Here is a 12,635-nt window from a genome sequence, read left to right on the forward strand (position 1 = left end):
GGACTTCGTTGCATTGCTGTCTGAGTGACAGTTGTGCTAACTGATAAAATGCAATCTCTTTAATCACCTTTATAATCTGGGGTTAAGGATGTCAGGGGACTGGCAGTTCAGAGAGCTGTCCTAGCTGTTCTGATAGCTGAGATGTGATTAAAAGGTTTTAAGAAGTGATAGAATAACATGAAGATTTCCTGTGAAGTATCTCTGGTGTGGTTCAAAAAATAAAACAGCACTATTTTTTTCAGAAAATGTAGTGTTGTCCTGTTGGAACATGGCCATTTCTAGCCAAAGCAAACAATGAATTTCCTAAGTAAAGAATTTATGTCTCACTCAGAGTTTCAGCATGTTTGAGGTTTTCTCTCTGTGGCTACATGGTGTGCAATAGTGCTGCTCTGCATTGTAGGTGATGTCTAGTTAGGCCAGGTAGAGTCTGAAGTTATCCTGAAAAATACTAAAAACTACCTAGGTCATGGGATTTCACTCAGGATATTTCATGATATTTCATTTCATACTACTTACTGTATAGTAAGTTCAAAGTATGCAAAGTATTTGGCCTGAATATTCAAATTATATATCCCCTGTCATTTAAAACAATAAAGTTTTGATTATATGATTGCATTTGGCCAATTTTACACAGGATGGGAGGGAGCAGAAACAACTGGCCCTTGGAGTTCCATAGAAAATTCAAATTTAATTAAGTAGAATGTACATCTAGCAGAGGTGTTTTATTCACAAGGGATTACATACCACCTAACCTTGCAACTGGTTTCTGAACTTTCTCAGTCTTGTTTTTGAGATGGGAAGAACAAAACTACAGTTTTCCATTTGCATGAGGCTTTTTGCTTTGTTAACAAGTTCTTTTCTAATAATTCCTTTCACTCAGTTCTCTTTTTTGTACAACACATGCTGACATAATTCTGAAAAAGCATCAGCTCAATCTGTTGTGATTCCAGGGTTCCACTCTCGGTTATGAGAATCACAAAGGCCATCATTTTGTATGTTTGTATGAATTTCATTTTTTTTTTCACACATGCATCATTTTACCTGTATCTCTTGTAAATATCACTGACTGTATTAATGCTCAGCCTCATACAGGCCTTCTGTCATCCTTCACAGCCAGCTTCAGATAACTTGTCATCATTCCCAGACACTCTCATCTCACTGTTCATTCACTTTTCCAGGTCAGTTGGAATATGTTCAACGGTACAGGTCCCAGCACAAATTCCTTTAGGAAACCAGTGGTGGCCTCTCCAGTGTGAAATTGAAACTGGTTTTGTTTCGTGTTTTTTTTAGGTGCTTTTCTATCCACGTGAGAATCTTTCTCTCTTTTCCTATTGTTTTCCAGACAAAATTTGTAGTGAAATACACATCTTGAGAATTACAGAGAAAAATTTTAGTTAATAGGGAATCTCTTTGTGCAGGGTACACTACAAACAGCAAGGTTTCAAACTATTGAGACATCCAGTGTAATATGTCCATACTCTTGTGTCACAGGAAATGCTGGTAATACTACTACTTGGGCTGAATGCTCTTTAATGTGCTTTACACCTGCAAAGCAGTAGCACCTGTTTACTATTTGTTCAGATGTGTTTTTTAGTTGGACTGCAAAGAGTGGGAGCCACCTAAAATCTTAATTCACCCTGGGTTTTGTGGCTTTTCTTAATACAGACTTTTCAGTCTTTTCTGTCAAGTAGGTTACAATTAAGCTTGGAGCTTTTTGTGGTTATATTTTCCTTATCATACTGCTGCTGCATTATATTATCAGAAATAGAAGTTTAACTACAGAGAATGCTGATATTTTTCATTTTTTTGCTTCAGGAAATACACTGAGAAAGGTAGATAACTTCTAACATCCTTGTTTTGCAGATGAAGTAATAACGGTAGAAGTTTCATTTGCTTCTGTTTTCCTTAAAGGACACTGATTATATGCAGCTACTTATAAAAGAATGTTTCTGTTACTGTGTAGGATGTTGGAAAAATAGTAGGCATGGCCACTCTGATATTCACTTAGCTGTTCAGAGTGCTCTTTGGTCAGGGCTCTGGCTCACAAATAAATAATAAACTAACATTCCTTTGTCTTTCTCCAAAATTGTTCCTCAGTACCCAACATTGCCTCCCCACATGCTTGTATTGTAGACCACAGTGTAAAGAAATACAGCATTCTTCAAGCATTTTGGGCACTTTTAAATTTTGTGGTCAGGACCTTGCTAAGTGGCATGTTAGGGAGAACTGTGTACTCTTTGATCTCTTACCAGCCAAGAAAACTTGTTCTCAATGTCAGTCATTTTCATCATCTTAATCACACACTGAAGGGAGAATATTTTATTTTTAGATGTACTGTCTATTTATGTTGCCATACTTTTAAGTTTCTACCAATTGCTTGAGCTGGTCTCAGTGGATGAAAGAAGGAAAGCTAGAGGAATGAGAAGAGTAATTGATCTATGTTTATTAGATGAGCAAAATACCATGAATATTGATATAGAATATGTATAGTCCTTCTTTTAAATCACAGCTGAAGATTTAAACTTCATTTAGTTTATCTTCTTCCTTCTGACAGTTAAAAATTAGATATCAATGTTTAAATGAGTATACTCTTATGAAACTAATTCTATTTAAAGTTTCCAAAAATTTGTCTCTTAGATTAACTTAAAGAGGAAGCCTTTCTTTAAAAAGCAGGTCAGATTGTACCTTTTATTTTCTTTAGCTTGCAAATCTGCACAGTGTGGGTGTGGACTACCCTTAACCATTTTTCAAATAACAGTTACATGGTATGTGGACTATTTGCTTTGCAAAATAAAAAGCAAAGGATTTAAGTGAATCATAGGAAATACTTGCAAAGAAGCTTACAGATCTGAATTTTCCAGCCTTTCTACCAAGTGTTGCAGTGGCTTTTTGCTGTTGTCTGTGCTATTTTTGATTTTGGTTGCATTAGGAAAACTTTTTTCTATTATTTGCTCTTGATTGAATATTAAATATTTTAGAGATTATCAGTGAAACTGTTGAAAACATCATAAGACTTAAACAGATAAACAAAGTGGATTTATAGTCTCCACACAGGAAGATGAGAGCTTCTGATAGGCATCTAAAGCTGTAAAATGCAGTAAAACTGGATCGACCCTTCTTTTCTTCTATTACCGTGTAACATTGCAGGTATGAAAGGATCATGAAGTTGTTTTGGTTTGCAGCAGTAGAAGAAGAATTTAAAAGTTTTTGAGTTGTACAGAAAAATAAATGGATTTTCAGACGTTTTTGTGGTTTTCATGGTAGTCAGATAAATTAGTATATTTTAATTTTAGATAAGTTTCTGGTAGGCAACTAGGATTATATGAGCCAAGAAACAGATGATTGATTCTCAAGCGTACATTGATCAGAGGGGTAGAAATGTGAAAATATTTTGCTTCCTATTTTCCACCTCCAGAAATCATTGCCCAGCTGGATAGATGAACTAATGAATTAAGCAGAAGGCTGCTGTAAGTGTATGCAAAAATATGTATGAAGACAGTGGTTTTTTTTTTTCTGGAAGAGCTACCCTTCTAACATAAATGATGTTTTAAATCAGGAGTACACATGGGATACTGAATGAGATCAGAGAGCTTTTATGAAAGGAGGGGAGGAATAAAACAGGGCTAAGCACATTGCAGCATTTTTTGTGATCTTCCCTATGCTTAGGAAGTGAAGTGAAAGAACAGATTGCTGGGCCAAGTAAGAAGTTTTGGATAATCTTTTCTGTTTTATGTTGAATCTTCTGTTAGTAACCATGTCTTGGGACACACTTCAGTATGTCAAAACCTGTCATCTTGTAACATTTCTGTAAATTGTAGAGGCTTTTCTAAAGTTTAAAATGGTATGAATAAAGCAGGAAATAATGTAGGTGTCAGATTCTGATTTCAATGTAAATCCATTATTTCAATTACTGTCCTCTTGATTTATGTGCTGGTATAAGTGAAAAAACAGCCCTAAGGAAATTCCTGACCTGTCTGCACATACAAATCTGTGTATTGGAAGTCATTGCTAGTACAAATTAATATTACCATTGCTTTATTCTACCCCTCCTGTAAAGAATAGCACTCTAAGTAAACTAGAGGATGTGCTAGAAATTATTTATGGTGTTCATGGATTTGTGAAAACAAACCTGAATCTGAATCTTATAGACATAGGGAGGAGGGCAGCCAAGGTGATGGAAGGCTTCAAGGACAAGACTTGGGATGAGTGGCTGAGGTCAGTTGTTTTGCTCAGCTTGGAGAAGGCTGAGGGGTGACCTCAGGGCAGCCTACAGCTTCCTCAAGTGAGAAAGCAGAGGGGCTGGTGCTGATCCCCTCTCTCTGTGCCTGCTGGTAGGGCATGAGCAGATGGAATGAAACTGCATCAGGAGAAGATCACACTGGCCATTATGGAAAGGTTCTTCACTGAAACGGGGTCCCCAGGGAGTGTCACAGCCTGTCAGAGATCGTGGAGCATCTGCACGATTGTTTTGGTTATGTGGTTTTGTTTGGGGCAGTCATGTGAGGAGAAGAGAGTTGGAGTCTATGAACCACGAGTCCTTTACTACTTGAGATATGCTATGGTGCTACAATTCTCAACTTAGTTTTTGTGGAAATTTTGACCTTTTCAGTTCAGTGCATACAGGGATTAATATAATAAAAGTTGTATAAATGTACTTTGATACAGCACTTTCTTTTGTTAATTTTTTATTTGCCTCTGCTGAACTGAAAGTGATTTGGTAACACATCTTGTGTAAGACCACACCAAAAATCTGTCCATTGTTCTGAGAGTAGCATTTGTGTAGCACAGAGTACATGAGGGCAAGCACATAAATACACTTCTCTTGTGTGGCCCCCACAGCCTGCTCTTAATCTTTAGGCTGTGATTTTGGATGTAATAATTCTTGAGGGATTTTTCTTCCACTTTGTGAATTCTTTTATTACTCAACCTGCATAAACTTTTGCCACCCACAGCATTCCATGTAAAGGAATTCCACACCTGAGTTTGGTTTGTAATTAGGAATATATACTATCATTTATTTTCAATACATGACATCTTAATTTATTCAATGCCCTTATTGGGAAGGACTTCTTGTTCCTTCTCAGGTTCCCCTGGCCAATTTCTTAGACCTCTGTCCGTTCTCTTGTCAGTTGTCCATTTTTGAGGATAAAGAATCCTATTTACTTAATCATTCTTCACATGGAAGTTGTTCCATAGCTTTATAGTCTTCCTTGTCTCAAGTCTTTGTATCTTGCATGGCTTTTCTGTGTCTGTAATGTGGGAACCAAAACTGCATGCTGCACCATGTGGGGCACAAGAAGGATCTCAGTGGTGGCGTAATTTCCTATTTGTTGCCCATTCTATTATTGGGATTGTTTTTCTGGACAGCCTCTGGACCATACTTGTTCATTAAAACTTGGCAAACACTTCCCTAAATAACAGTAGCAGTAGCTAGTTTAGAGCACATGCTGTTCTGTATGTGGAGTATTGGCTTTTCCCTGCCAATACTCTTTACTTTCCCTTTTGTTGTACTTAAATTTGTGCATTAGCAAGACTTAGTACACTGAAACATTGTTCACTTTTCCTAAAAAATCTGGGATATTCTCTGGTCAACAGTCAGAACATAACTTATGTACTTATCCAGTAGTAAATTTTCCAACATTCTGCCTGAAAAGTATGCTATGGAATATTCAAATTATCAAAATGGCAATTATTTTTGCAAGTGTAGCCCACATATTGACTGATGCTTTCTGAGCATCTTTGTAGATGTTTCAGAGTTAATGACATTGGTCTTTTAAAAAATCAAGTTTCTTGAAGGCATAGATTAGCTATTGAAAATTACAGGATTTTTCATCCTAATTTGAAATACGTATGTGTATAGAAACAATGTATGATAACAAAAGTAAAAGAGCTAAGCTGAAGTTTCTGCAAGGAGCAAAGGGCCAGACTTCTAAAGTATTTACTTTTGTGGGTAGTAAGAGTTGGCCACCTCAACTCCTTTAAAAATCTGATCCTGAAACCATTTTTAAGACTGTCAATACAAAGCATTTCTGGAACTATGTTATAAACTTCAAAATCACCTGCCAAGAGCAATGTCTTCTGAGGGACCTAGCTTTTATTACAGAGATATAAAAACTATTTGAATACTAATTGGTGACCTCGGACTCCAACCAAAACTGTAAAATCTTCAGAAAAATTCATTTTAGCATAAAATATTTGAAAATAAATATCTGAATGAATGGTCACTGTTTTCTCAGCTAATATAAATTTTATAATTTCCCAAGAGACTACTTAAAAACGAAATATAGCTACTGGTGAGGCTCAAAAGTTGAGCTTCAGGAAACAGTGGCTTCTGTTTGACAATAATAAAATTAATGGAAAAGGCTGTGGGACTTTCTTTCAAGGTAAAAACAAAGGCTTATTTCGTTAGCCACTGATACACTGGTCCAATGGCAAAAAAGTAAAGTGTTTAGCCTCTACACAAGCAAAAGCATTGCTTTTTTAAATATATAAATCTATAAGGAGAGTATGCAGACCTAGGAAGGCTGGCTTGATTACAGAGCCTAATAAAAGGCACCTGTCCTTTGACTACTGAATTAGTCCACAGGGCTGTTGTTACTGTCAACCATAATGGAAAAAATTAATAAAAACTCCCCCACAATATAGAACAAATGCAGAAAAAACCTGCTTAGATGCTATGGAACTGAACATTTTGTCTTGAAAAGGAAACAAAACCAATATGATTTTTTTCAGTCTGCAAAGTCAGAAAAGGAATCCCTGTAAGAGAAGAGAAGGAGGAAGATGGGTAAATGAAACAGGAGGAATATCTGAGTTTAAGCTACAAGTCATAGGATGGGAAGAAAATAATTCATATCAAGCAAAATTTTTATTTGTAATACTTCTGTATCTGGTGCTTATGTAATGTAATAAACTGTCAGTCTTGTAGTAAGTGTCCTTGTAAGAGAGCATTTGAACAAGCATCAGTCACTATTTCATGACCAATAAGTCTGGTGAAAGTTGACTTGTACTGTGTGGAAAGCAATGCACTTCCCTGAATAATAGACTGGATATTTCTTTGGCACAAAACAAGTGCTTGCAATGGGCGAATTAACGTAACTGACAGAGTTCTGTTTATAACAGCTCAACATGCGGGAATTTATGCATTTTTCTTTAAGAAATGTTGGTGAAAGATAGTATTTCACCAAATAACTTCAACTTCATTCTCTGGTAAAAGCATTTTTTTCATTTAGGAGTATAGTTTTGTTACCTGGACCAAATCAGTGTTTAAAAACTATTTTATCTCCTTGAATCTTATTTTGAGTCTAATATATGGCATTCTAAGGATGTTTTGCAAAGTATATCTAGAAATACAGTCTTTCATACCATTTATTTGAGGTGTTTTAAATAGTTTATCTTCTGTAATGTTGTAGTTCTACATATACTGTGTGTAGCTCAGCAAGCAGAAGCGTGTTCTTCATGCTAAACTTTAAAATCAGAAATGCAGGTTCACATAATTTTATCTTTAGACCATGCCTTGAAATTGTAGTTTTGAGACATAAGGTTTAAAAAGCATGATTCTCTTTTTGACCTACCAAATGTCTTTCATTATGCTTTAAGAAAGTAGATGGCAAAGAGGAGTAGTCAAGGAGGGAGTAGCAAAGCAAATAACAGAATAACACATAACACAATGATGTTGAAAAGTAAGCAGAATTAATCTTTAAACTGTTTCATATTTTCTATGGACATCACATGGCTGTGTGAGGATTTATCTTTCAGAAGAGGTTCTGCTGGAGTTACTTATGAGCTTTTACTTGTTTTCATAGGAGTTTGAGGTTTATTTTATTTTTTAGATCAGCTTCAGTGCTTCTTGATCTAAGATGAGCTGAGTCCTCCCCAGTCTGTGTATGCATACTCCAGAAAGTAGCCTCTTTTATATCCTTATTCCTTATCCTATATCCTTGTAATCTGGGAACATTATACAAGTCTGATGTAGATGAGGAACTTGGGTATGCACAAATCTGTTTATTAAAGAAAATAAAGTGTACAGTCCTGAAAGAAAATAAAAACTCGGCAAGTCCGTCATAAAAAATGGAGAATTTATGTCTAGCATTTATTTTCCCGAATTTCTGTTCTTCTTTCCATGTGTATTTGCCCCACTGTGTTCTGTAGAATTTACTCTTTTTAGAAATACCTAGTTCTGCTTCCTGTTAGCTCTTACATCACCCTTGGATGCTCTTGGGTTCTCATCCAAAAATCTGACAGCAGAGTCCTTCAGATTCCCTAAATGATTGAAAACCATTTCTTTTGGAAAGAAGCTAGAAAATCAACACTGGTTTCTCTCCATCTTCTAAGGTGTCTTCTGGTCTGATTAAAGTTGCCTTCTGGTAGTCATTGGTAAACTGCTATCAGCTGATAGTTAATAAAAAATTTTTAGATGTTATGTCTTGAATGCCTATTTTATTTATGAAGGCTGATGTCAAAGTTGGTTTGGATGCTCCTGGGCTGTCAGTCTGACTTGCTTCCTCCCTGTTGGTTTCAATAACAAAGTGCTCTCCTAATCATCCCTAGTCAATGCATTTTAATTACTTTTCCTGAGCTCCCTCCTATAAGGAGCTTCAGGTTTCCTTTTGAGAGGGAATGTGTGCATAGTTGACATTTCAGTTTTCAATAGTATCTGAATATGGGGCCACATCATACACAGTTCCTCCAAAGACAGTATGAAGATATGCCAAAGAAGAAGCTTGCTGACCAGATGTGGATTTTTGTGGACACAGCCAGCTCAGCCCAAAGGAACAGCTCTCTGTTGTGGTCAGAACCTGGGACTTGTTCCCTGTAGCGACCTAAGAGAATTAACAGTAGTAGCACTGACTTCAGGAAATCTTTCGATCCTGCATTCCTACCTGGAAAAAGATACAGGCACTTGTATGACCAAATTTAGCAATTCCAATTTTGAGCGTTCTTAATACAGGTATATGAGACACACATATACTATCTGTGTGCAAAATAATATCTGTGTACAAAATGTCACAGCTGAGTCCAGTTATCTGTGACATTTTACTTACCATTCCACTGGTATGTTTTTAAAAAGCAGTTCAAATTCACAGTTAAATACATCCATTGAATCATAGCACAGATCTTTGCATTTATATACAAAAAATTATTTATCCACTAGGGAAAAATAAATGGGTGATACTGCTTTGTTTTCCAACAGAGTTCTAAAAAACCTCATGAATATGCAATGCACCTAACTTAGTTTATTGTTTGATTAAGGTCTTGGCATTGATAAGAGGACATCTTTACGACAGAGCAATTCTTCTCCATGGGATGATGCACTTTTCAATATATCCATACATGCAGCAATAAGACATGGAAAATGGAAGTTACTAACTGGATATCCAGGTAACAAAATAACTCATTTTTTTGTACAGTGTATCCTATCTTCCACTCACCACAAACACAGTTTAATTTTGTTTCATATGTTTTAATTTTTTTTAGTAATTGTGCTAGCTTCTTAGATTTTGACCACAAGCAAAGATCTGGAATGAGCACTTCTAAAATCCAAACTATGTATTTTTTTCATTTTCCAAATATTTTGTCTGCAACTTACTTAAACTGTAGGGAAAAAACTGTTACAGAATATCTCAAGTTGGAAGGGATCCATAAGGATCATAGAATCCAAGAAGAAGGGCCATTGAGTTAATTAATTGACATGAAATAAAGTTACATGGAATTTTGAATATCAGTGGTCCAGTGGTTTTTTTGCAAAAATGAGACTCCTATTTAGAGAGACTCTGGTGTGGGGCTAGAGTTAAGGTCTGCAGCAACCATTGCTTTGCAGGGGCTTGTCAAGAGATCTAGTGAATTCATCAATTATAGTAAAACTGTGTCTCCACACTGCTGCTCTGTATCTCAGAATTGACCCTTGGTCTGTTCCTGTTCCTGCAGGCTGCAGTCATTGGTTCCCTCCACCGTCTTTGTACAATGAGTCACAGATTCAGTCATCTGATCCATCAACAAAGAGACTTTGGCTGTTTGATATTGTTCATGACCCTGAAGAGAAAAATGATGTGTCTGAAAAATACCCTCATATAGTGGAAAAACTACTCTCACGGCTTCAGTATTATCACAAACGTTCAGTGCCTGTGTTCTACCCTGATGAGGATCCTGCCTGTGATCCAGCAGCAACTGGGGTTTGGGGTCCTTGGGTATAGTGCACACAGCTTTGCACACTGCAAAAAACCTCTGTAGCAGAATCTGGCTTATGGACTCAGAGTCCTAGTGATGAATTGTGTACTTTCTTTAATGAGCTGTTGCTAACTGTGAGCTTAATCTTTGAATAATTCAGTATTTCTTATTCTTGATCTGTTGGGAATCTTATTTCAGTCTTTCCCCACTCTCTCATTCCCAACAATTATATGTGAAATATTAGTAAATTTTTTAAAAATATTCTTTGTCTAGAATATACTTCTAGTGCAGGAGAAAAACATTGCCTCCTTCCTTGAAAGAAATTGAAAAGAACTGAATTCCTTGTAAGGGATCATGGCAGCGGGGACATCCAAAATTAATCAGTCTTGTGGAGTATACTGAATTCTGGTTTCATGTTTGTCCGGATGACAAATTCTGCTGAATGCTATTATATATCTGTATAGGCATAACATTTTTTGCCTTTAACATGTACGTCCATATAGAAATGGAAAGAGTAAAAAAGAAAACCTCATAAATACAACAAAATCTCTATTTCTTGTTCACTCTTAATGTATCAAACCAGAGTAGAGAGTGAGGATCAACTGGAGTGCAGGGCTGTCAGGTAGAAGGATCTTGACAGGCTGAAAAAATGTGTGAATAAAGATTTCATGAATTTCAGTTATTGCAGAGTTCTCCAGTTGGGGTGGAACAGCTGCATTCAGGAGTATTGCATTCAGGGCCATGACCAGATGGAAAGCATTTTCATGGGGAAAACATCTAGGCATCTTTCTGGACAATAATTAGGACAAGAGTTGCCATTTTCTCTCTAGGTGAAGAAAACCAACCCGTTGTTGTTCTATATAAGTGAGAATGTAGCCGGCAGCTAGGGGACATCTTAATTCCCTTCTGTCAGTGCTAGAGCATAGCATCACATTTTGAGCTTCCCTGTGCAGGAAAGGTATTAACCTATTGGAATTAGTTCAGTGGAGAACTACGAATATGATCATGGGGAGGGATAAAGAAATGGGTTAGTTTATGGTGGTGAGAAAAAGGGAAGTTGCTATGTTCAGCTACCTGATGTGAGAGCATAGAGAAGAGGAAGCAGGACTCTTCTCAGAGATGCACAAAGATGAAAAGCACATAGGGAACATGTGGAGTTCCAATGCAATATAAGGAAAGGAAAAAAAATCACACCCTGAGTTTAATTAAACAGGGGAGGTGTGAGACTATGGCAACCCTAATCCTGGGGATCTTCAATCTTTGGTTGGAGAAGAGTCTCAACAATTCTGTCCCTGAAGCTGGATCAAATTTGAAGTTGACTGTTTTGGTAGAGTTGGTGAGGAGCAACCAGTGACCTCCAAAGGCCCCTTTCTGCAAGAATTGCTCAGTGATTTGGTGATGAACAAAACCTTACTTTTATTACCTGCCTGGTAAGTACCCAGTCTTTATTACCACAGTGGAGTCTGTTTTCATCCTGAAGTGGGCTCTGAGCCATGAGGAAACCAAGCCAAGCAACATTTCCCAGTTAGTCATCAAATTGATGAAAGATAACCTGCCAGCTCTCAGACCCTGGGTTCTGGTACTGTTTCTCTGTGTCCTTGGCTAAGTTCTCAGGATGCAGAGCTCAATCTGTCATCATCTCCACAAAGCAGGAATCTAATTGCCTTTTTCCTGGCTCCAGGACCAGCTCATATAAATTGCACTAAAATTTTGCAAAACTTCCCAGTTTTCTCTTGGAAGACTTGTGCTAATTGTTAGCAAACAGACTAATGAAGAGTAAGGCTTGACAAAATCCATGCCTTAACAAAAAAAAAAAAAAAAAAAAAAAAGTCTGAAAAAAGGAGAAAAAAAAAAAAGGAAAAAAAAAAAATGAAAAAAGGATGAAACAAGAAAAGTGAAAATGCATATGCTTTCTAGTACAGCTGATTCACCACTACACTGTCTTAAATCTAATCTTGAATGCTTGTCTCTTCTACCTTTGATGTTTTTTCTATGAGTGGAAGTGAAGCTAAAGCTCTCCAGAAGCCTGTTCAGCTTTTTATCTTTCTCCCAAAGAGCTTTATGTTTCTCTTGTTCCTTTGTCACTTCTGCTCCTATAAATCAGTGTTTTTTCGTATTCTGTTTCATTCACTATCTTCCTTGAAGACAACGAGAAAGGAAACATAGATTCAGCAAAAGTAATATAATAGACAAGATATTTTCTCTGCTGTTTAATTGGATACACTCCTATGGAATCCTGTTTCAGACCAAGTTTCAATTTCCTTCTCCATTCATCCATCAGTGGCTGAAAGCAAATGGTTGTAGGAGGATATGACTGACTAAGCTCCTCAGATTGTTCCTCACCTTCTAAACAATCAGTGCCTCAAAGACTAGTTTCTTTTCCATTAGCACCAACCTTTCCAGTGGGGCCCTTGGGCATAATGCCTCACCTTTTGAATACTTTCTAAGCTGTTGGTATTCACAGAGACATG

At 36.9% G+C, this 12,635-nt stretch overlaps 1 protein-coding gene across 2 annotated transcripts in view; it reads left to right on the top strand.

Annotated features, from left to right (window-relative positions):
• ARSB (arylsulfatase B) overlaps nucleotides 1-10,716 on the top strand; it is a 62,555-nt gene extending 51,839 nt beyond the window's left edge. For both annotated transcript variants that reach the window (XM_041414621.1, XM_041414622.1), the window contains 2 exons: nucleotides 9,250-9,378; nucleotides 9,925-10,716. In XM_041414621.1, the coding sequence (XP_041270555.1) occupies nucleotides 9,250-9,378; nucleotides 9,925-10,190 (395 nt within the window). In that variant the 3' untranslated portion in view covers nucleotides 10,191-10,716. The remainder of the gene's footprint in view (nucleotides 1-9,249; nucleotides 9,379-9,924) is intronic.
• The last annotated feature ends 1,919 nt before the right edge of the window (nucleotides 10,717-12,635 follow it).

The sequence above is a fragment of the Onychostruthus taczanowskii genome, unplaced genomic scaffold (genome assembly GCF_017590055.1).
Source record: "Onychostruthus taczanowskii isolate IOZ18803 unplaced genomic scaffold, ASM1759005v1 scaffold46, whole genome shotgun sequence".
Classification (NCBI taxonomy): Eukaryota; Metazoa; Chordata; class Aves; order Passeriformes; family Passeridae; genus Onychostruthus; species Onychostruthus taczanowskii.